General features: G+C 54.5%; 1 protein-coding gene across 1 annotated transcript in view; it reads right to left on the bottom strand.

The window, feature by feature from the left end:
• MN1 (MN1 proto-oncogene, transcriptional regulator) overlaps positions 1 to 15,169 on the bottom strand; it is a 46,901-nt gene extending 31,732 nt beyond the window's left edge. The window contains exon 1 of the mRNA XM_059894826.1: positions 10,229 to 15,169. Within this exon, the coding sequence (XP_059750809.1) occupies positions 10,229 to 13,988 (3,760 nt within the window). The 5' untranslated portion in view covers positions 13,989 to 15,169. The remainder of the gene's footprint in view (positions 1 to 10,228) is intronic.
• Positions 15,170 to 24,255: the final 9,086 nt, after the last annotated feature.

Here is a 24,255-nt window from a genome sequence, read left to right as displayed (position 1 = left end):
AAGTCAAACCACGCGTTTCTTTAAAAGTTACACACACACACACACACACACACACACACACACACACGCACAAACACCCAGCACCACTGTTTGTCAAGAAGCAGCATGGACGGTGCCCCAGAGAGGTTTAAGATTCTTTACTCTTCTCCACGTCTGTGCTCAGCTCCCAGTCAATTAAGAATTAATGCTTGAAAACTTTCCGGGGACCAAGACACCAGAAGGAAGCCGATGTTCTTTGGCCGTCTCCAAGGCTCTGGGGGGCTGAGTTTGTTGGATTGGGCTTTTCCTCCCTCCTCCCAGACAAGTGATGCTTGGAGGGGCCTCGCCCTCCCTTCCTGTCCTGAGGAAGTGGTGGGAACCTCAACTGGGGGCCTTTATTCCGTGACGGCCAAGGGGGCCCATTAGTGCACACGGTCACACACACACACATACACACACACACTTCTAATCCCGGCAAAATGCTTCACACACACTGAGCACAAAATAAATGCTTATTAACTAAACTGACCCCAAATAGTGAAATGTACAAGTAAATTAATCACGCCTCTCCTGGAGGCCTAACAGGATTACAAATTCGGCAAAAATTGACCACACGGAGATCAATAAGCTTCTACTTAAAACTGAACAGGGCCAAAACTTCGCATGAGCTGCTTCTTGGGGAAAAAATTAATTTATTTTTTCATTTCTTATTAAGACTTCTCAGGCCTGCGTGTGTTCATGTGTGTGTGCGCGCTCATGTGTATACTCGAGTAGGGGTGCGCATGCCTGCATGCACAAGCAGAAACCGGCAAAAGGCATCCAGAGCTTTATGCCCAGACAATTTAGAAATAGTCACGGCATAAGGATCGTGAAATTGCTCCTGTTTAAAAAAGCCAAATTTTGGTCCACAGCCTCCCTTCCCTCAAATACTAAACCACCACCAAAAGTTACATCGCAGGAGATGAAAATGGTCAATTTGCTTTGAGCCAATTAGGCCTGCTGATGGCTGGACCGTGGGTCCCCTGAAGGGGAGGAAAGTGAACCTCTAATTCATCCAGCTCCTTTCCACACTTGGCTTATCTCGAGTCAGGGAAATCTTCCTCTTGCTGAATTTGTCGTTTACTTGCCTTCCCTTTTTGCCCACCATTCAGAAAATGGAAAAAAATGTATGTATTGTGTGGGAGGGCACTGCTTGCATTTTAAGACAGTGGGACCTGCCTGCAAGGTCTGTAATAGGCAAGATTATCCCTAAAGAGGCTCAGTGCTGGGAGAGAAGCATCAGTGGTCACTTTATGGGGTCACCAGGGAAAAGGTCACTCCTTTTTCCCACCCCCATCGTCCCTCTTTTATGGAAAGATCTGGGTGCATCTGTGAAACTTGATGCTTCCGCAGCAGGCCTCGTGGGACCAGCTTCTCTGAAGGAGAAGTTAGCCACAGCCACATTATGAGGCTTGATCCACCCAGGGCCCATCTGGGTCTTCATCCCCGCGCCCCACACCCCAGCCCCACATGGCTAGCTTGGCCACTAACTACACAGAAAGGGGCTCTGACAGCTAAGAGACCCATGACGTGGTCATCAGCCCTAGGCTGGGTTCCCCACATCTATTTCCCCCATATATCTGCGGTCACGTGGAAGCCCCAGGCCCAGCAGGGAGAGTTGAGCCAAGAACTTTCTTTCCTTTATGATGGCCAACACCAGCCCCCAAGCAATTTCCTCACCCCCAGCCTCGCCCGGGAGGTGTTATTAAAAATGACTTCCACACTTACAAATTATTTTCCACTCCTAAACCCCGTGTCAGTAAATAACATTTCGACTCATAGGGACACACTTCTCCCCTCTCCAACCATCCCTTGATCACCTGCCCCCACCCCAGGAGAAAATAAACTGCACCCCCATCTCCATCCAGTCTTCCTAACTGGGGCTGTTTCTCTCTCTGCCTTTCGGCTCAGAGGAAAGGACAGAGTGTCCACATCAGGACTCAGGACCTTGAATTTCAAGGACTTTTCCAACAGCCCATGCGGTCAGGGTAGAACCCGCTTACTTCCCAGTGAACTCTCAACCAAGCCTGGCTTTCTCTGGAAGGCTGAGCTCTGGGGATTTCAAAGCAGGCTATGTTTTCTGCCGACTTCCCCAGCCCTTCTCTGATCATAAGATGGTCCCTCAGAAGTATTTTATTCCTGGTGGTCGTTGCCAATCACTCAACAATACTTGTGTTCCCAGATCCAAGGGCATCTGAAAAACACTGCTTCATGGTAACTTTAAAGGGTCATATCTTTTCCACATCTCACCCTGCCCTGGATGATTGGATGAACAGGGGGCAGGGTGTGTGTGTGTGTGTGTTGTGTACAAGTGCGTGTGCATGTGTGTGTGTGTGTGTGTGTCTCCTCTCATTGCAGGAGCTCCCAAATACGACCAGGAGCACCACCAATGGGGCTCTCAAATTGGGGGCAGACAGATTCCTCCAGTCATACCAGGCAAAGCCAGCTGTGCCAGAAAGGCGCAAGCCCACCCCATTCCAGTGAAAGTGTTGACCCAAGCTCTGAGAGCAAATGAAACCTTCGTGCCCAAACACTCTTTAAATTATCATCAGCAATTAGAAGGGAAAACTTATCTTAAGTCCTCAGATTGCATCTCCGGGCCACTTAGTTCTCAGAAGACGGTCTGCTGGAAGAGGGAGCAGGGTGGGGTAAGGCCCAGAAGGGTCTCAGCACCCAAGTTAGTCCGCATCTCCTCTGAAGGCATGACAATGTCATCTATTTCTGAGTCACCCTGGAGGGGGGGTTTGACACATGCAGGATAAAAACAAGAGCTGGTTCCCTCCAACTTTCCAAAGACCATCCGCGTCAGTGGGCCCCAAAGATGCCTTCACAGAAGGGTCTCCTTGTTTTCCTAAATCATTTTCCGACACACCTGATTCACTTAAACTGAACACTAGCAGAGGTAAGTCATACTGAGACCCAGAAAATCAGTGATCTCTCCTAAGAATCGGAATCCCAGGGCCAATCGTTCCATGAAGAGTCCAAGATCTTCCCCAGAGATGTCAAAGACAGGAAGAAGACAGAGCCTTTGGGTCACACAATCCATCCTACCAGCTACAGAGGAAGTGGGGCAAGCTGAGTTCGCTGGACCCCTGAGCTTTAATGATCAGAACATAAAAACCTGCTTTCCCCCTACCATGTGAGTTTGTGCTGGGATGTTTATTGGACGTTCCCCCTCTTTGGGGAAAAGTCTATCCCACATAAGATGTTCCTTCTGGGACATTCAGAGAGCCAATTTGTTATCATGAATGCGCTAAGACCTCCAAACTGTTAAATTCAATTGCCGTTATGTTTAAAGGGCATTTGGGTCCTTATGATGATGCATAAATCGTGAAAGGATCAGCACACGACCACTATAAAGTTCTCCCTCTGATCCTGCTTGGTGAGGATGCGGAGGTGATGAAAACCTACCAGCTTTCTCAGCCAAGAAGGAAAATGAGAATTTGGGATGCTGGGGCTATGACGGACCCCCCAGTAGTAGGTATCAGGGATGCCAGTTCGAAGTGGTCTTGCGGGGCCAAAACTTGAAGCTATCGGGCCCAGAAAGAGCCCCTTGGATTTCACGATGCTGGGAAGCCTCTCCGCCACTCCACACCCCGTGTCCTTTCTGGGCAAACACCATGTTGTGAGCAGACCCTCCACTTGCTTCCCAAACCTCAGAGGCCGCTGATTAAAATGCAAGCCAGCAAACAAAGCAGGCCTCGGAGTCCTGCAATAATTACCCCCCGTGAGAATGATGGCTCTCAAACGCCCCTCCTCGTTCAAGTATATTAAACTTAACTCTGCTTTTCCATCCCGATCACAAAATAAGCTGGGGGTTCTGGGCCCCTGAAGTGCACATCCATGGCGTAGCTTCTTACCCACACCCTAAAGTCACTGATGGCCCCGTGAGGCTGCGTGTGGATGTGTGTTGTCGTGTCACTGGAAGATGGCAGAAAATGATCAGGGCTGCCTCGGCACTGGGCGACCCAACCAGCAAAACGTGATGTGCCAGGGTCCCAGAGCCATCTCTTCCTTCCGGTCCCATTCATGAGTTGAGGAGACCATCGGCTGAGCTGCTGTGCACCAGGACACAGAGGGTCCCTGAAGGCAAAGCTGTGACTAATTCAGAAGCCCACCGTCCTCTCCGCCAAGTCGTTGGTACCAAATGATTACAATAAAGGAGAGGCATTTCCATAAATGAGAAGCAGCGCCCGCTTCCCACAACTGGGAGGGGGCGTGGGGGAGGGGTGGGTGGGCACCAATTCAAAGATTCCTCTCCCGGCTGGAGAGTGGTGTTAGCTGAACTCAGACAGAGAGACACCTCCACGCGCAAAACTCAGCAAGAGGCGACGTACGTCTGCTACCGAAATACTCCAGATCAAAGTCACCCCCAGCCCAGGAGGCCCGGGAGGCCGAGATTTCATAATTAGGATCTCCAAAATCCTCCTCTATTTTTAGGACTTGCGCTCATTCAGTCCTTTACAGAATCAGAACCTGTCAGCTAAGGCCAAAGAGACTGAAGGTTTAGTTTCTCTCCCTGCCACCGCGCGCCCCCCAACTCTGCTTTCAGAAAGCAGATTAACGGTAAACTAAAGGAGTAGCTGGATGATTTGATGGAAATACACTTGGCCATGCATATGTATATGTGCGTACGCTGGGGTGGGGTGAGGGGTTTGGGGGGGGGCTCCTTCCCACGCTGAATTGCATGGGCCCTGCTCTCCTCCTGTGGGCTGCAGATAGACCCAGACCGGACATCGCACCTCAACCACACTCTTTCAAGCCAGCCCCCAGACCACTTTGCTGGGCTCCAGGGTGTACCAGAAGGCAAGGAAACTTGAAAATTTTCCCCCAAATGTCTCTCTTCTCAATCATGCACTCACGTATGTATCAACATGTCTGCCACTAGCAATCAAAACCCACACTCAAATCTGTCCACCCAAGACACGCCTAAAAATAGACATCATCCTAAAACAAACACATCGCTGGGCAAGTCAAAATCTGACTTGAGTCAAAACGATGGAGCTGGGTTATTCCAGCCCTTCCAGACTGAAGACTTGGGTGGAACAAGCAGAGGGGCATCGAGGGAAGAATATAAGGTGCACCCACTAGTTACAGGGGACACCCCCCCAATAGATTCAGGTCCCCTCTGGCACAAGAGGTTTGGTGTTTTTATATTGCAGTGTGCTTGGGAGGCCTACTTGCCCTTACACACTCCCCGGACATTTGATCCTATTACATAAAGCTATAGACTTTTAATCTCTAAAATTAACCAAACCGAGGCAAATACAGTACTCCTAACTAGAAATATTTATCTCCTAAATGCTTTCGGCAAAGCAGATCATTCCCTGGGCAAAGAACACGACCCAAGGTTATTGTCACTCAAGTGGACAGAAAGGTGATTTTGCTAAAGCTTCCAGCATGGAGTGAGTTCAGGAGATCCTGTGAAATCCCAAGGATACACTCAAGTTTGCCCTTCCAGAGTGGGAAGAATTTCCCTCCTCTAGTTTCACCTGGTCCTCCTGGACTGTTTATTAAAGATGTATATTTTATATCAGCAGAGAGTATCAAGTAACTTCTTGGCAAGGGCAGCCGTATTTTCAGGACCTATTAAGATTTTTTTTGGAAATTTAAATACCTCTGTCAGGCAAACAAAATCATATCAGGAATCACAGAATTTCATTCTAGAAGGAGAAATTAGATTAACCAACCCTCACTCCTTTCCTAGAAATCTCAATAAGATAGAAGTACATTGCAACAGTCTCTTACTTCTGGTCTGAAGGGGCCTCACAAGAAATCTAAATGAATTTAGATTTAAATTAAGAAAGCTAAAGAAAGCTATCCTGAGAAAATGCCTTCAATCTACAAATATTGTATAGATATATATATAGGAGAATATATAAGTATATATTACATATTAGAAGGCAGAGGCTATTTAAAATCAAAACAGCCAGAAAAATCCAGTGGCAGAAACCATAAGTTCAACACCAATAAGCTTCAGGTCCTTAGAAATCCTTGTCCTTTATTAATATTTAGTAGAAATGTATAATTGCAAATGTGTGCTAGGTGGGGATTTTATGTCAGGATGCGGGCAAAGAAGACAGGTTTATTACAACCATGAAATATTGAACAAGCACCAAAGAAGAGTAGTAGTATGTCCCGGACTAGCCAGGGAGCAGGCAGGCCCAGACCGTCAGCTGCACAAAGGGGGCTCTTATGTGTTTACATTACCCCTGATTAACACCTGCGAAGTTTTGGGTTACATCTTCCGGATGCTGCAAAAGTCACATGAAGGCATGCAACCCGTGCTGGGTGATTTTTGGGGGAAACAGGAGTGAGAGGCTCCTTGCCTTCCCAAAACCACTTTGAGGGAGCCTTAAAAATTCTCTCCACGGTGTAAGGAGTGAGGGAAATGACTCAGAAAAACAGCACTAGGAGCCCTCCCGCTCTTACCCCAAGCCTGCCCCATGTCTAAGGAAATTCAATGTGCAAATCCTGTCTGACTAGTATTTCTTAGCACTGCTTACTGTGTTCCGACTGGAACACTGAGAGAAGCATGAAATTCCAAAAATTTCTCCCGCATCACTGTAAAAATATCATACCTCCAAAAACGGCAGAATTGCATGCAAAAGTGTATACGGAGACCTCTCCCGTTTCACTGTGTGTGAGAGCGTTTCTAGACATCTCCGGATTTCAAGATAGAGAACAACCAACGGAATAGAAGTTTGGCAATGGTAAACTTATTATGGGAATACAGTTAATTCAAGTTTTGAAAATTGTAAGGGGCCGGGGGTGGGGGCGGGGGACATACTTTTTTAGGCTTAATATCCTTTATCTACAAACTATCATTATTTCTCCTTCTCTGTTTTGAAATTCCTCCATAGCCACACAGCTATTACAAAGATAGGTGGATGATTTTGCAAACTAATTTCAAATTTATGTGATCCTCACTGATTTAATAGATGTCTGAATAGGCCCAAACTCAGGCTGGTTTTTTGGTTGTTGTGTTTTTTTTTCCCTTTGCACAACCTCACCCTTCCCCCACCCCAACTTTGTGCAAACAGAATCTCATGATGAGACGTAGAGCTTTATGATATAAGAGTTGTTTGGCGGGTTAAGAAGTCAGAGGAAGCATAATTTGGAAAGGCTTACTTTCCTGGTTAAAAAAAAATCATCATCACATGTGATTCTGGCCTAGACTTTGTGAGAAGTGTTACTTGCCAGTAGACTTCCCTCCCCTCCAAAGGACATCTAAACCCCATAAGACAATCCGGGCACGTCCCAGTGGCTACACAGCTTGTGCAGTTCTAAAGACTTATTCGTTCTCTCCAACCTGAGCACGATCATTTTGTTAAAGACCGACTAGTATTTTGTCATCGGAGCGAAGAATTTCAGAAACAGTGTTAATATTTAATCACATTAGTACTGGCGTGTTTTATGGCGTGACAAAATAAAATATCATTACAAAATTGGGCTTTGCCTGAAAGGCGGGGGCAGGCGGTCAAAGAAAGTGCTCGCTGGGGCTGGAACCTGGAAAAGGTATATTCAAAGCTGCTTCATGGCTGATGGGCCCCTGGGCATGTGTTTATGGAAAAGCAGGACGCTTTCCTTTCAATTCTTTTTTTCTCAATTCTATTTCAAAGTGGTGCACTTCACTCTGATTTTCAGCCAGGGCACTCGGGGGCCCGTTGAAGGCTCTGTGTACCTATTTATACAATATGTGCAGATGGAGCTGCAGGGTGTTATCATAATGAAAAGTTTAATCATCCTTATTTACTACCAGTAAGGGAGCAGGAATCATATGCAGATACCTTATAAAGCCTTAACTAGCAGCCCCAAGGCTGTAGAAGCTGCGAGTGACCTCAATTCGGGGCTTTATCTAGGAAACTGTCCTTCCCACATCACAGAGTGGAAAACAAAGGAGGTCAAGTGGGTGTCCCTGCCGAGGCTTCTAAGGCGGCCAGCCCCAAAGCGGGTCCCTGGAGGAAGTTTCCGTCTCCCGTATGCAGGGGAGGTCTGAGTTTAGTATACAGGGGAAATCAACCCCAAAGTGACTAGCATCTGTTTCCAAAAAAATATTTTCCTTCGTCTGACTGTGATAATGAAACAAACAAAACAAAACATTTCTTTAATGACATTTCTTCATTCACAGTCTGCATTTTTTTTCTGCAAAGGAACATTAGTCCGACTGGGAAGGGAACAGTGCAACACCTTAAAAAAAATCTCGTTAAAACCACCCAATTCCTCTGCACCTAAGGCCCTTCAAAAAACTTGCAGGCAAAGCGCTACTGGTTTTTCTTTATTAATTCTCTAAATCGTGGGGTTTTTTTTCTTTTTAACTCTTCTCACCCTATTTTGGCCAATGTGGTCTTAATTACTGTGGGGGCGGGGGGGGGGAGGGGGGAATGGGAGAAGGGGGAGGGGGAGGGGCAGCCAGACCAAGCCAGGTAGAAGTGACAGGGGCTGGGATTTGTGCTACCCAGTTATCGATTGGCAGGCCCGAGATGTTGTGTACAAGAAAATAAAAGAGAAGGGGGGCAGAGCAAACAGGATGCTGGGTCCAACTCCATTTTAAAAAGGAGGGAGGGGGGAAAAAAGGGAGAGGCAGCAGAGGGTCCCAAACTAACCAATTTATGGCCTTGCCTGGGAGAAGCCTGGAGAATGCTGATGCTGGCCGCAGCGTCTGCTGTGCATGCTAAACACCCAGCTTCAAATGAGAGAGCGGCGTCCCGGGCTGGGCAGTAGGCGAACAAAGAGAAAAGCAGCAAGGCCGCATTCATGAATTAGAAAACCCAAGCGGGAAAGCTACGCGGGACAGGCGGGCGTGAAAGCCCGGAGTTCTGAGCCACCCAACTCCTGCCGCACTTCCCCTCCCCCTCCTCCCACCCCCATCCCCTTCTCCTAAAACCTACTCACCTTAAACCCTGGGTCAAGAGATGGCAAGATGCAGGATGTGGACTAGGAAAACTAAGGCAGAGGAAAAGAACCTTAAGAGAAGGTGAGGATGGGGGGTGTATTTTTTTAAGACACGGTTAAATCGCCAGCTACTGACTCCATGGTAATACTCAGCCTGGTGAAACCAAGGAAATTCAGTGAGTATTTAAAAGAAAAAGGTAGGAATTGTGGGGGGGGGGGGCGGTGAGGTAGGAAATGATGTTACGTAAAAAGGCCCCATTAAAAAATAAAATGGATAACTACCGTAGCCCAGTCATCTTTAGGTTAAAAAAAAAAACTATTATTATTTTAACGGCAATGGTGGTCCATTTACTGACCCCCACCCCACCCACCTTAAAGGCCTCCAGGCCTGGTGGGGAAAGAGTGCTTAGAATGCAAAGGAGAACTGGGACCGGACATCTGTCACCAAAGCCAGGCGAGATACTGACAAACGCGGGTCCTTTGTGTCTTAAGAATATATATCCATATCCCCATACACAAATGATGCCCTAGCCGATTGGTCTGGTCTCTGCCAAGTAGACCCCACTCCAGCCCCGGCCCCCCCATCAAATGTCAAGGAGGTGCTCTCTGAAGACTGCCTGCCTCCTACCATCACAACAAGTCTCCAGTTTTTCAATGAAACTCTAACAGTTAAGAAGAGACAAAACAGTTATTCATTAGGAACAAAGGTCAAATTAGGCGTTGCCTCTGAATGATGCTGCAGACACCAGAACTGGTAACTTTTTTTCCCAAAGATGCTGGCACACAGAAGGGAACTCAAGCTGTAGGTTGGCTGACTAGGAAAAGATGGGGAGGCATTAACACAACTTCCCAGGTGTCCTACCAGGAAGTGGGGGGTGGGGGTGGGGGTGGGGGGGGGGTGGCACGCAACTCCTGAAAAGTGGAACGAGCCTGAATGTTGAAGGTGAGGAGGGGGTCTGAGTGTGAAAGGGAAGGGGCCTAGTGCTCTGGGCACCCAGCAACTCAGCTAAAACTTGAGGGGGTGGGACTCTACAATAATCCCCAAAGGGCTGCCACCTATGTTGTTACCACCCTCTGGAACCAGAATCTACCTGGCAGCACCTGGGGGGAGGGAAGGGGTCTGCCCACAGAGCCCTTGGTGTAACCAAAGGAAGGGTACCCAGCTCTGAGCTGGGCATTAGGAAGGCCCTGCGCCCTCCCGACCCCAAGGGACCCTCCCCTTTCATGGAGCCTTCAAGGCAGAAGCTAAGGCCTGCACTGGGGGTGGGGCGGGTATCCGCCAGGTGAGAAGGGAACAGGGAATGAGTGCATATACCTTCTTTGCTGTTGGGGTTCTGGGGTTTGGCCTTCTCCCAGGGTGCCAGCGTCTTGTCCTCGTCTGCGCCGTCCACCAAAGCCTTGTCGGCCGGCAGGTACCAGGTGGCGCTGTGCTCTGCCATCAGCGAGTCCAGATCGATGGTGCTCATGGCGCTCTTGACGGCCTCGGAGCAGCAGCTGCCCAGCTCGCTGTCACCATTCTGCGCACCAGAAGCCCCCACAGCACACTCACCCTTCTTGCCACCCTTGAGCCCCAGGGGCTGGTCCTCAGAGATGCTGAACTGCTGCCTCTGCAGCTGGATCTGTGCCTGGAGGATCTCCAGGGGGTGGATCTCGTCAGGCGGCGGTGCACCGCTGCTGCTCGTTGGGGTCCGGACCTGCTCCAGGCCCGGCGTGCCGGGATGGCCCGTGCCCCCGCCGCCGTAGCTATCGGGGGTGGAGGTAGAGGTAGACAAGATGCCCAGGCCAAGAGGGGCTGGGGGCGCCTTCGGTCCATGTTCCCCGGCGCCCAACCCGCGGGGAGGGAGTTTGGGCGAGCCTGTCACCAGAGGGCTCCTACTGGCTTTGGCCAGGGCTGGGGGGTTGTCGGAGCTGGATGACACCTCGTCCTCGTTGGCGTAGCTCGTGCTCACCTCGTCCGAGGCGAACTCGCCCGCGTGCGGGGAACTACCGTCCGACTTCGCCCCACCGTCCAGGGACGCCATGAGGTCCGGCTGGTCCCCCAGGAGCAACTCGGCCCCCTTCCCCCACGAAGGCGACGTGAGCGCCTTCTCATGAGGCGTAGGCGCCCCGCGTGCCTCGCCTGTGGAGCTTCCCCCGACGGCTGCGCCTGGCGCCTGCTGTTGCCCTGGGCTCACCCCAGGCGCGCCCCCGCTGTCCGGCGCTGCCGAGTACTTGTCGAAGAAGGTCCCGGGGCTCACGTGACCACTGTCCCTTTTTCTGCGACCCCGGCCCCGGCCACCGCCCCCGGGAACCGGCTTGCCGTCGTTCCCCGACGTTGATTCCAGGGTGTAGTTGGGGGAGAGGCTGGTGCCATCCCCCTGGGCGGGCGGATTGGGCGGCCCAGAGGCTTTGGAGCCGCTGCTACTGGTCCCCGACTGGCCTCCGGGCCCTGGGGCCCCAGGAGCAGTCCCTCCTGGGAAGTAATCCGAGCCCGGGTTGCTGGCCATGGCCGCGCCGTCGGTCTCGTTCTGGCTCAGTTTCCTCTTGCCCTCGGGCGGGTTCTTCTTGTTGAAGGTAACGTTGAGGTTGGGGGCCCCGAGGCTGGCGATCATGTTCTGGCAGGCGGTGGAGAGTGCAGCCAGGCAACTCTGGCCGAACAGGTTGTCCTTGGAGCTGGGCTTGTTGAAGGAGCCCAGCGAGAGCGCGCCCAGCTTACTGGCCGAGGTGCGCTGGCTGGGCTGGAAATCAGGCTGCGGCGGGTATGCGCCCCCGCCGCCGCCGCCGCCAGTGCTGCCGCCGCCCCCGCCCGCGCTCGGGGGCGAGTTCACGCCTGGGCCGCTGTGCGGCGTGGCCTGCCGGTTCGCTGCGCCGAACGGGAAGCCAGGCTGGCCCCCGAGCGCGGGCGCTGTGAAATCGGGCGGCTGGGGCCGGCGCTCGGAGGGAGCGCTGGGCAGCCCCACCCCAGCCCCGGGCGACTGCAGCTGCCCCAGGCTGGCCAGGCTGCCCCCGAACTGCAGGCCAGGGGAGGGCAGCGCGGGCACGTGGCCCTCTCCGGGCATCCTCAGCGGCTCCTGCAGAGAGCCCCGGAACAGCACCCCCGAGCCACCGGGCGGAGGGGGCGGCGCCAGTCCGGGGTCGTGCGGGCCGCAGTCAGCGGGCAGGCCTGAACCTCCCATCCTGCGGGGCAGCAAGTCACCCGGCGGCGGGTGCGGACCTGGGAACCACGCACTCTCCTGCGCCAAGTGCTGAGCCTGCTGCTCGAACGTGCCCAGGCGCCCGGCGCCCGCGCCGCCGCTTTCGCGCTCAAAGTTCGGCTGGGCCAAGCCGCCCACTGGGCCGCTGTGCACCAGGCCGCCCTGGCCCACGTCCCCGGGGTGGCCTAGCTGGGCCAGGTTGGGCTGGCGCAGCCGCTGCTGCTGGTTCCGCGACGCCATCTGCTTGATCATGAGGGCCGCGTTTTGGCGCTGCTGCTGCTGTTGCTGCTGCTGCTGCTGCTGCTGCTGCTGCTGTTGCTGCTGCTGCTGCTGCTGTTGCAGGGACTGGTGGTCCGGGGCCGGATGCTGCAGGGGTGGCCCCGAGGGGAAGCTGTCGGGCACAGGCGGCGTGAACTCGCCGGGTAGGCCGGAATAGGCGGAGGGCGAGAGGTGGTTGTCCAGAGCGCCGTTGTGCATGCTGCCGTTCCACGAAGCGCAGCGATCCACTCCCGCGCTGCCCGGGAAGTCAAAGCGCGGCCTCTTGGCCACATTCATGTACGGGGGTACGTCGAAATGCTGCAGCCGCTGGTTGGGCGTCTGCTGCGGAGGAGGGTGCTGCATGTTGAATACAGGCTCGGAATAAGGGTGCATGCTCCGGTTCTCCAGCCGGTGGATGGGGTACTCGAACTGCGCGTGTTGGCTGGGCAGCATGGGGCCCCCGTCCTGCAGGCCGCCGCTGGGCGTGCCCGCCTCGCCCTGCTGGGGACGCGGGAGCGCAGGCGGACACGAATTTTGCCGGACCAGAAGCCCAGGCGGCGGCGGCGGCGGCGGCGGCTGTTGCTGCTGCGGAGGCGGCGGCGGCGGCTGCTGCGGGGGCTGCTGCGGCGGCGGCGGCGGCGGGGCCTGCTGGGGAGGCTGCATTAACGGGTGTCTGGAGCCTACTGCAGGCTCCAGACCCACGGGCATCTTGCGGGTCCCGCCGAACCTCTCGAAGAACACTCCGTGCTGCTGCTGCTGCTGTTGCTGCTGCTGGGCGTGCATTTTGGACAAGCCCACCATGGCTGCAGCTCTAGGCATGGCCGAGGCACCCGGGAAAGAGCCCCCGGGAACCTGACGACCCGCTGCATAATGAGGCAGCTGCCCCTCAGAATCAGAGGGGGAAAACATGTCGAAATGTCCCGAGGGCGGCTCGCCCGGGTAATTGTATTCCAGCGAGTCGACGGCTCCTTGGTTCGCCACCCTCCGGGGCTCCAGACTGTGGGAATCGGAGCCACTGGAGGCGGGCAGGCCATGGAAGGAGGCGGCTCGGTTAGGGCTCTGGTCCAGCGGCAAGCATGGGGCAGGCACGGCGTGGCCTGAGGCGCCCGAACTGTGGAAGTCCGGGAGGTTCCCAGGTCGCTGCGGGCCGAAGCTCTCCGGCCCCTGGCTCTCCGCCAGGTGATCATAACCCTCGGCGAAGGGCGGCTGGCTGCCCAGGCCGCCGGCCGCGCCGCCGTAGCCGAGCAGACGACCCCCGTGCAGGCACGAGGCCCCAGGATCCGACCCGCCGAAGTTGCCCCCGAAGTGGGGGTGATGCTGGTGGGGGTGGTGGCCTCCCGGGTGGCCGTGGTGCGGCTGTTGGCCTCCAAAGAATCCGTGCACCGGCTGCGCCTGCAGCCCCCCCGCGTGCAACTCCGAGTGGCCACGCGCGTGAAAGCCGTAAGGCTCCATGTTCATGCCCAAGATCGGGGGTTCGCCCAGCCCGCTCATGGCAGGGTCCACGGGGCCAGGGGGTCCCCCCGCGTGGAAAGCCGGGGCCTTAAAGTGGGCGTTCATGCTTAGTCCGGCCTCGTTAAAGTTCCTCTCGCCCTGGCCAGCGTTCCTGCTGTTGATCTGGGGCTCGAATTGGTCCAGCCCAAACATACTTGGCGGGGGGCGGGGAGATCAATAGGGCATGACAGCCTGGTCTCCGCGGCGCGCCTCCGGCCAGCTAGCTACTCGTTCCGGCCCTGGGTTGGGCGCTCCGGGACGCTCAGCAGCGCGGGGGCGCAGCGCGCACCGCCACCTCGCCTGGCTTGTGAAGGCTGGGGGTTATCAGCTCCTCTCCCGAAGCTCTCGCTCTGCCCGACGCGGGCCTCTCACATCTTGCGGCGCCGCGGGGCCTCCAGGAGCCGTGTTGGGGGGCCCATGCCCCGGGACGTTAGCACAGCCGCGGGTGGGTTTGCGGGGAGGGGACGGAGCTGCGGGTGACTGAAGGCAAAAAGTTAAGTGGGGGGAAGGAGGCGGGAAGGAGGGAGGGAAAGCAGAGCAATCACCTTCTTAAGTCCGATCGGTTTGGGTGGGGAGCCCCTGGACGCTGCCTGAAGCCTCCCGGAGTCCGTGGCGGAGCTGCTAAGGGGCCAAGCAGGGAGACCCTTCAAAGCCGTGGCTGGCGCCGGGGCAAAGACCGAGCGGTCCCTCCCCCCTCCCCCCGGAGTCCCCGCGCTCCGCAGCCCGAGCCTCAGCCAAGCAGAATCCGCTCGCACAGTCCCCGTCGGCCCGAGCAAGCGGCTACTGCTTCTTCAGCGGGTCGGAGGACTGGAGGCTCCGCTCGGCATCACCGGTGCCGGTCCCAGAGCCGAGAGCTCAGCGGGGCTGAGGAGGCGGCGGGCGCCCGGGGTTGAAACCGAGGGTTGGTGGAAGGCGCGGCTCCCCTGTTCCGCGGCGGGTGCGCTGCACCCCGGCGCGCCGCTTCGCGGCCACGTCCGCCGCCTGACGCTTCTGTCCTCCGCTGTTAGGTCTCTGAGTTCGCAGGGATCTCCGCGCCCCGTTCCAGGCGCGGGCGGGCAGCAAGACGAGGGGTTGGGTCGCTCCAAGGCTAGGGTTCCCTGCCTCCGCGCCGAGGAGCTTCGCAAGTCGCCCTCGGACCCAGGGAGGGGGGCGTACGCGGGTTGGGGGCCACGCTGGGCTAGCAGGCTAAGGCTTTCCGGCTGCGCTCTTGGAGCCCGGAATGGGAGGGGGGCGGGGGCAGCTCTGGGGGGTCCGCGCACCCCTCTCCTGGCTGGCGGGGGGGGCTCTGCGTGGGGCGTTCCGAGGGTCTCGGCTCCCCTCTCTGTGTCTGCCTCTCGCCCAGAGCCTGGAGAAGCAGCAACAAGTTTTGCATTTCAGCAATCAATTTCAGCCATTACATTTGCACCAATCAGCGCAGCCCGAGCTCCGGGCCTGGGGCGGGGCTCGCTCTTAAGGTGGTCCTGGGTGCTGACTGCTGAGGCCCCCACCACGAACCCGCACTTCGCCAGCTCGGGGGTCCCCAGCGCCGGTCAGCCTCGAGGTCCGGTGCCAGTGCGCTGCGGGCGCACCCTGGCCTCCCCGCGCATCGGTCTGGAGAGGGCGCAGGCAGAGAATGGCGGGAGCTTGGCTTTGTTCACCCCCCTTCCCATTCACCACAGTTCCCAACTCCCCACCCCCAACTTAAGTGAGACCTGCGGTGTGAGTAGGGGGCGGGGAGGTGGGCGGTAAGCGGTGCGGGGCGCTCAGACAATGGGGTCGCCAGGCAAACATCCTGGACTCACCGCGGAAAGTCGCCAAGTGTCGACTGCGCTTCAGCTGGAGCGAACCCTCGGCTCTCCACCGCTTGTCTGATTACTTGTCGAACCCAAGTTAGCCGGCCCTCGGATTTTCCTGGAGGTGAAAGCAGACGGGGAACCCCGAAGTTAGGGATCGCCTCCCTCACTGGGGCGCGCACAATTGTTTCCTATCCCCACTGTCTAGGGTTCCCGGTTCTCAGTGGCCGGCTTCCGCCCGGAGGAACCATAACCACTGGGCCACTTTATGGGGGGCATATCGGAGGATCCCGGCGCCAGAGTGGCGAGATAGTTAGGAGCCCCGAGAAGACCAGCGCGCAGAGGGCCACACTGGCCGGCCGGAGCATCCTAGTTCAGGCACCCCGGTCAAGGCCCAGGCCCTCTTGGAGCGCGAGGTTGGCCTCCTTAAGAGATCAATTAAACTGAAGAGCCCAAAGAATGGAATTGGGTTGTGATACTAAAATCAATAGGAGTAATTTAATATCTGCCCTGCTCTTTATGAAATATTTATCCCAATAATCTTAGTTAAAATGTTTAGATCGTCCTGATCCCCACTGAGGCTGCAATCTATCTTGCAATTAGAAGTTGGGAGTTAAGAGGTGATGGAGAGTAGAGGAAGTATTTATTCTCTGTGCCTGCCTGTGTGTATTTTCCTCCCTAAAGCGTTTGTACGGGAGGAAGGGGGAGCAGGCTTTTAATTTTCCTTGCCATAAAATAGCACGAGGCGATTTTGCTAGCCGACCAGCATTCTTAGGAGAAGGGGAGAAAAAGGAACTTTCTTTGAAGTGCCCCTGATATCGCTATTAAATCTAAATAAAATTAAGCATGGTGTATAAAAATGCCTTTTCCCCCCAACAAAAGAAAGTGTTTATCGCCCAAGACTGTCTAGCGTTTGCTAAATTGCGCATGAAATCTGAAATGAAATAAACGTTATAATAAAACCAACCCCTGAGCCCTTTTTATTTAAAAACCTCAGATTGCACTTCACCGTCACGGGGCGGGGAGTTAAAAAGTTACCAAGACAAGCCTGCGGATTCATTGCTCCCCAGAGTTACCGCTGGGAAGGCAGACGCTGGGTGTTCCAGAACCGAAAATGCCAGGAAAATGGGCTCAATTTAGAGAGAGGGGAGGAAGAAGGAGGGTCTTCAGGGACTCCGGGAGAAAATAACACCCCCCCTCGATAAGAATAAAAATAAAAGCAAACAATAAAAACCTGCAACTTTAAAACTCAGAGAGCAGAAGCAAGCTCAGATGCAAGGCCCTTCGTGGGACCTCCCTGTTGTGGATGTCTACAGATATTTTTTTTCCTTTTTGAAATTAAAAATGAAAATTACCCCCACCAAAAATTAGGTCCATAAATAAGTATCCGGGAAGAAGTATTTGTACAGGGAGGTGGAGTTTTAAAAGGATTTTTCTGCAGGATCAGGTTGTTGGTCTGTGATTAAATATTGATTTTGTGTAATTAGTTTTCATGTGAACTATCCTCTTGCTGATAGCTTAGAGGTTTCAGAACTAGAAAAGAAATGGAATTGGACATGGAAATTATTACTTAGCAAAGTGACAGGGAAGTGAGAGCCGAAGAAAAGACTGAGGCTTGGCTGATTTCGGCACAAAGAAATAAAGGGCGTGGGTAAGCCTCCAATGACCTCCCCACCCCCACCCTGGGGCCCCAGGCCAGAGCAGGGGAGACCCAGAGCCTCCTGGGCAGAAAGGAGACCAGTAGAAGGAATGGCTGCCAGAAGGAGGACCCTGCATGGGCAAAGACCTATACAAAACCCATGACATCTGGTCACATACCTGGTCCAGAGTGGTGAGTTCTGGGTTCTGGGTGCCTCAGGAGGCACCGTTTAAGGGCTTTATGTCTCTGTGTGTCTGGAGAGAACAGGGACAGTTGGGGCCTGTCTGGAGCCCTGGGTGGGCCAGGGCGGTGGGAAGAATGACCCGCAGACCTGCAGGTCTGGGGAGACCCCGGTTGGGGTGTGCTCTTGGCTGAGGCATGACTTCACACGGGGCTGGGAGAGGGTCCCCTGAACACCTGGGCAGGTTTCCTGTGGAATAATTCTGTGCGTTCCAGGGAGGGGGTTGTGGGAGTACTTTTCTGGGGCTGTTTCCAAGAGTTAAGTCTACAAGGTGTGTGAGTGTCTGAAAGCAGAGTGTGTTTGGGCCCGGCTGTGTTTCTGTTCAGAATGTGTGTCTGGGTCACCTTTCCTTAACACTAAAGAATGTTGTGCGGGTGTGTGGCTTGTGCCTGCATTTGTGTCTTGGCCCGTGTGCCGGTGCAGGGCACCTGCGCGTGTTTGTGTCCATGCCTGTGTGTGCCCACATTCCTGTGTCTCTGGGTGCCTCCGTGAGCGTCCCTGTCTGCCCCCCAGCTCCATGCTCCTCTCTGTGGATGCCTCTGTGTTTGTACCTGTGTGTGCGTGGCTGCCTCACACCTTGCGTGCCTGCATCTCTGCTCACGTGTGTCTGTTTTCTCTGCGAGTGTGAGAGGCCGTGCCCCTGCCTGTGCCCATCTGTGCCTGTGGACGTGCTGGCGTGTGCGCCTCCATGGTGTGGGCGCCCCTGCGTGTGCCTGTGTGTGTATTCTGCCTGCACCGACCCGCAGCTTCTTTGAAACAGACACATTGCCCCCTAGCGCTCAGACACATTCAAAGTTCCCGCCCGCCGGTGCAGAGCCTGGAGCAACAGGAGCAGCAGGGGTTCCAACCCGGGGGCCTTTCCCTCCTCTTCCCCTTCCTTCAGCCTTTCCCTCGAGGGGCGCTGAGTGTGCTGGCACCAGTCAGAAGGGGCCTCCCGGGCAAGGAAAGGAGGAGACACAGCTGGACTGGGGCCCCAGAGCTGAAGAGGGATGCTCCCAGCTGGTGACAAGTGGGGAGCTGCCCGGAATGGCCCCAGGAGCTCCAGTCCCAAAGGGGACAGCAACTCGTGAGCCCCCAACTCCACAAAAAAACACAAAACAACACACACTCAACACCCTTTCCTCAGTAGGCACACAGCCTTCACACTTGCCCATCAGGCCCCCAAAACCAATACAGGCACACGCACTCACAAACACACCCACACCTCCATAGTGGACAGATCAGCGCACTGGCTGAAGCCTCCCTCTGTGTAGGGCCCGGTGCTTTACATCCAGGGTCCCATTTCATCCTCGTAGCAACCCTTCAAAGTTGGGACTCTGAACCCATTTTACAGATGAGGACATGGAACCTCAGACTGGTCAAATGGCTTTCCCAAAGTCAAAGAGTGGCAGAGCTGGGATTCCAAACCCATCTGCCGGACTCTGACCCCTGGCTCTTAACCACCACCTGTTCTACCTGAATGTACTAGTTCAGGTAAAGCGATTAGCACAGTACGGGGAACATGGTAAGTGCCAAGAAATGTTAGCTACTTTTGTCACTATTGCCATTATGATCATCATTAATATTATTGTGATGATGATTAGTACTATTCTCTGGGTGTCTCTCTACCACACCAATGTGAGAAATTAGTGCACGTGCGCGCGTGCGTGTGCGCGTACACACACACACACACACACACACACTTTTGTTCTCAGCCCTCTCCCCACTAACCCCCATCCCCTTTAGAGCTTGGAAACTCACAGGACTCACAGCAGACCTAGTCTCTCTTGCAGGCAGAGTCCCCAGGAGGCCTGGAAGGGAACCGGCTTCCGCTGACACCTCTCTCTCCTGAGTCAGTGGTGGAAAGCATGTGAGCTTTGGCATTGCACACCCAGATTCAGATCTTGGCTTCACCACTTCTGGATCTGTGTGACCTTGGACAAAATACTTTCCTCTTCTGAGCCTCAGTTTCCCCTGCTGGGAAGGGGAATCATAACCAGTTCATATGGAGCGTAAGGATTGGAGACAAGGTTTTAAATGTGGCACAGAGCGTGGCAGATGGCGGGCATTCATTAGATGGTAGCCTCTTATTACCATTAGTATCATTATTATTTCTTCTGTGTTTGGATCCAGGGAGGTGGAAAGCAGAACAAGGATGCCAGAGAAACTGGGTTTATTTAACAAATCAGCCTTGCCTCACCAGCCAGTCTTTGAGAGAAGGAATGACTCTCTTAGGTGGTCACCTCAAACTCTCCCACCCCCGACTGTGCTGGCGTAAATGGGTGCAGGCCCAGCATCTGTTCAGGGAGCATCCAGGGCTGAAGGCTTTGGGGAAGGTCCAGCTATGGCCAGGATAGAGGATATGGTAGCTGGCTAGAGGTGAGAAGGGATGAGACCTTCATGTAGCCGCAGGCTGCCCGTTGCTAAGCAACAGCATCCCCTCCCTCTCTCTATGCATGATGCCTGATATCTTTTGGGGTCTCTTCTCCATTGAATAAATATATATTGAATGCCTACTGAATGTCAGGGTTCAGCCTAGGAACTTGGGGAAAAAGTAGAAGATCCAGTCCCAGCCAGATCAAAGGAAACCTCGTATTCTATGCAAAAGAGACTACATTACACACTATAAGGTATAAAATAACTGTCCTAGGAGAGATGGATAATTGAGAAGTGTTCCCAGAGGTGGGTTTTGAAGGTAGAATAGGAGTTTAACAACCCAACCAGGGTCAAAGGACTTCCCAAGCAGAGGAATCAGATTAGAAGGAGTGTGGGAAGTTTCAGGCAGCACTTTGTTTAGAGTAGGACAAGGGAGGGGCAGGGTCTGAAGCTCAAGAGGTCAACAGGAACCAAGATCAGGAGGACCACAAAGGCACATGGGGCATTTTGGACATGGTTCTGGGGAGCCAGCTATGAAAGGGTTTTAAGCAAAGCCAAGTGACATAATCAGAGGTGAGTTTAAAAAGGATCTCAGGATCTCCCTTTTCTTTGCCTTTCAAGGTGACCCCAGAAGCCATCTTCACTGGTTTCCCGGAAAACAAGGCCTGGGAGAGGGAAAGTCCCAAGTTTGTCCCCAAGCAGCCAGCACAGATCAAGGCAATACCTGCTGGCTCTCCCACCCCAGGGCTGCTTGCACAGACAAGGGTCCCCTCCTGCCTCGGGGACGACAGATGCTGCTTCCTGCTGAGTAGGACTTCCCACCCTCAGCTGGGGGAGGCCAAGGGGCATTTCCAAGAGAGACATTCTAGGTTCAAAGCCCAGTTCTGCCACACCCTGACCACATGATCCTGGGCAAGCCCTGGACGGGAGCTCCATTTTCTGGATCTACAGTAATACCTGTGTCCCAGGGTGTCCGGAAGGCTAAAAGTGTGGGAAAGCACCCAGCCTACGCTCTATAACATGTATCATATACAATAGATATTCTCACAGTATATTATATAGTCTATTATTATATTATATAGCTACACTGTGAGGTGGGTTCTGTTAGTTTTCCCATTTTACAAAGGAGGAAGCTGAAGCACAGAGAGGTGAAGGGATTTGGCCCCGGTCATCCAGCAAGTGAAAGGCAGAGTGGGACTCACACCAGGCCCAGTGTGACCCCACCATCAGCCTGCAAACCAGTCCACAGTCTAAACAACTTGGGCCCAGGTCTGAGTCCCAGAGTCGGGGGCTAGGGAGGGGCATGGGAAGGGCCTAAGAAACGCCCCCTCCTCTGCCCCAGGAGATGCCCAACCTGGGGAGGGATACCCCTCCTCTGTTTCTTCCTGTACCTCCCTGCTTCCCAGAGGCCCCCGGGGCCTGACACAGAGTTTCAATACAAGGGAGCCACTGACCTTCCCCTTGAACAATAGCTGGACAAGAAGTGGCTGTTTCCCAGCTCACCTGGCCGGGTAGGGCCACCTGCACAGGACAAGAGCTCTGGCCACCATAAGGCATTTCGACTTCCCAGGGAACCAGACACACAGGGGCCTGCTTCCAGCATCAAGCCCTCCCTGACAACCTAGCCTTCCCTCAGACACACTCCCTTTCCAGGATCTAGCTCAGAGCCAGCATGGACATCCAAACTGCAGGGCAACATGCTTAGCTGTGACCTGGAGGATCAGAAACAGGACCACTGCCTGGAAGTATGAATAGCAACCGTGATAAGAGCTGCCCCTTATCTGAGCACAGAAGCTCTCCCAGACCTCGTTTAATCTTGAAAGCACTCCCAGGAGGACAGAGTCTCCGTTTTCCTTGGGAACTTGCTGGAGGCCACAGGGCTTGTCCATGGCAGGACCCAGTCTCAAACCCGGGTCCATAGGATCCTGAGGCGATTCAGCGGACCTCTCCATCTATGAGGATTTCTCTTCCCCAGATGGCATCCAGCTATGAGCTTCTATTTTCCATTCTCTAAGCGGAGTGCACTGAACCCAGGCCCCGGTCCCAAAATAACTCAAACCAGCCCCACGAGCTGGAACTGAGGCCCCTGGCGACTCCAGAGCCCAGTCCAGCCTCCCCTTGAAAAAGTTCCCATTCAGCAAAAAAAAAAAAAAAAAAACAACAGGCATCGTACATAAAGCATCACGCACCACACAATTAGTCAGAAAATGGGAAGTTCGGGAGGGTTCATAATTATTCAACAAATCTATTTAGCTTGATCCCCCCAACCCCTACGTTTTCTCTCCCTGCAGCAATCAGCAATGTGAGCTCATTACCACCGAGAATCTAGCTGGCAAACCAGCTTCATAAACGGAACCAAACAAGCATACATGATGGGAAAACTTTGGACCAGCCAGTCATTAGCCAAAGCTTTTCAAGTCACGTCTCTATTGCTCCCACATCCCCACCCCTCCCCTGCTGGGGAAGGCTGCTGCACGCGGTGTCTCCATGGGGCTGGGACGGGGTCTGGGAGAATCACCCCCAAGGCAAGGGGATGGTCACCCAGACTTGGTCCCGCAGCGCCCGGGGCCAAGGACTTGTCTCCCAGAAGGGACGCCCTCTGTGTATCAGCAGCAGCCGCAGCTGCAAGGGTGGCCAGGTAGGTCCCTGTTTGCTCAGCGCTGTCCCATCCCTCTTTGCTTTCCATCACAGAGGGGCAGGCTGGTGTGGCTCAGAGCATCACACAGATCTGAGATCTGTGACCTTAAACAGGTCATTCCCTTCCCTGTGCCTCAGTTTCCTCATCTGGAAAAGCAGTTGTCAAAGGGCACTTGTGAGGATAGATTAAGTGTCACAGTTTCGCATTTCCCCTAGGAGGTAAGTGGAGGGGTTATAAGGACGCGGAGGTGTCCTCTATAGGGCTTCCTGGAAGTGTGAACCCCCGTGTAGGAAATGCACCCCCTCCTCCAGTGACTCACAGTAAGAGGGAAGCGGTCTCCAGTCTTGACGGTGTGCTGGGCTCCATGCTGAGTCCTTGCCATAAGGTTATTTCTAATTCCCAGAGCAACCTTACAACAGGGTCCTATGCGTGTGCCCATTTTGCAGAAGGGAATGTAGAGGAATGCACACCGCTTTGGGAAAGAGCGTGGGGAGAGTTCCTCCGAAACCAAAGCCCACAGCTGTCGCCCAAAGGGCCCCGGCAGCAATCAAACAGGACTCCCCAGGGAAGCCTCAGACTCCCCCCACCCCAACCCCCGACCCTGGCACTGAGGCTGTGAAGCGGACCCGGGACCAGTGGGCTTTGAATGCCCTTCCCACTCTGATGAGGAAATAGAGCCCAGAGAGAGTAAGTAATGTGCTTATTTGAGTCAGATCCTTGGAAAGGTTCACAAATTCTCACTGTTTGGCCCTTGACAGTACGAACAGATCTTCTTCTGAACGTTGTTTTGCGTGTAACCAGGAGGACAGTACCGCCTAGGAGTGAATGGGGTCAACCTCAAGCTCAGCCGCTTATAGTGGCTTATACTGGCTTTCCCTCTCAGAGCCTCAGTTTCCCCATTTGTCCAATGGGGAGAATGATAGTTCCTAGGGTTGTCAGGGAGGGGGGACCCAGCAGAGAGAGCACTTAGCACACAGTTAACACTCAATAAACAGCAGTGCTACTGCACGGAGCGAGGCCCCTGCAGGGCGGGCCAGCTCCCACAGGGCGGCCCTGAGATGGATTGACGAGGTGCCTGTGTCACACTTTTGCTCCCTCTCAGACCCTGGCTGTGCGGTCCCGAGGCTCCCAGCTTGCATCCAGAGGCCTCGGAATGCCAACACGCTGCCAGCTCCGAGGAGGGGCAGCGCTCCGGCGACCCCACCCTGGGTTCTCCAGGCTAGGCCCCAGCTGTGCGAGGCCCAGCCTCCCCTGGCTGCCGCCTCCCCAGCTGAGGCCCAGCAGCCTCTGACATTTGCCACCGGGCCACCTGGTGAGCTCCGGGTGGGTTCCAGGCGCCAGCTGCCCCCCCACCCCCACCTCTGGCTCGGATGAGCTCATCTGGGTTTGGTAACTTCCAAAGCGGCCAGGAATGTTTGCTCAAATGTTCCAGGCCCAGCGAGCAGAAGAGCAAAACTCTGCCCTCCGCCCCCCTCGAACACGCAGAAAGCAATCTGCTATAACTCAGACAGGCTGGCTTCACCAGGCCCGGGAGATGAATGCGGCATTTTGGAATCTATATCACCCCAAAGGAAAATGCGTCTTAAATCACAGGGAGCCGGGAGAGTACAGGGGCGGGAGGTGCAGGGACCCAGTGATGTTCCAAATGTGGGGCCGTGAGGGAGAGATTGCTACCGGGCACCAGACCTCCTCCCACCATTGGTCACGGCCGCCCCTCCTTTAGAGGAGTCTCAGGTGGAGGGACGGGGGCCTGGAGGTGCTTGTCCAACGTGGAC

Source organism: Balaenoptera ricei, chromosome 14 (genome assembly GCF_028023285.1).
Source record: "Balaenoptera ricei isolate mBalRic1 chromosome 14, mBalRic1.hap2, whole genome shotgun sequence".
Lineage (NCBI taxonomy): Eukaryota > Metazoa > Chordata > Mammalia > Artiodactyla > Balaenopteridae > Balaenoptera > Balaenoptera ricei.
Note: the sequence above shows the minus strand (reverse complement) of the source record. Positions and strands in the feature narration are given on the sequence as shown.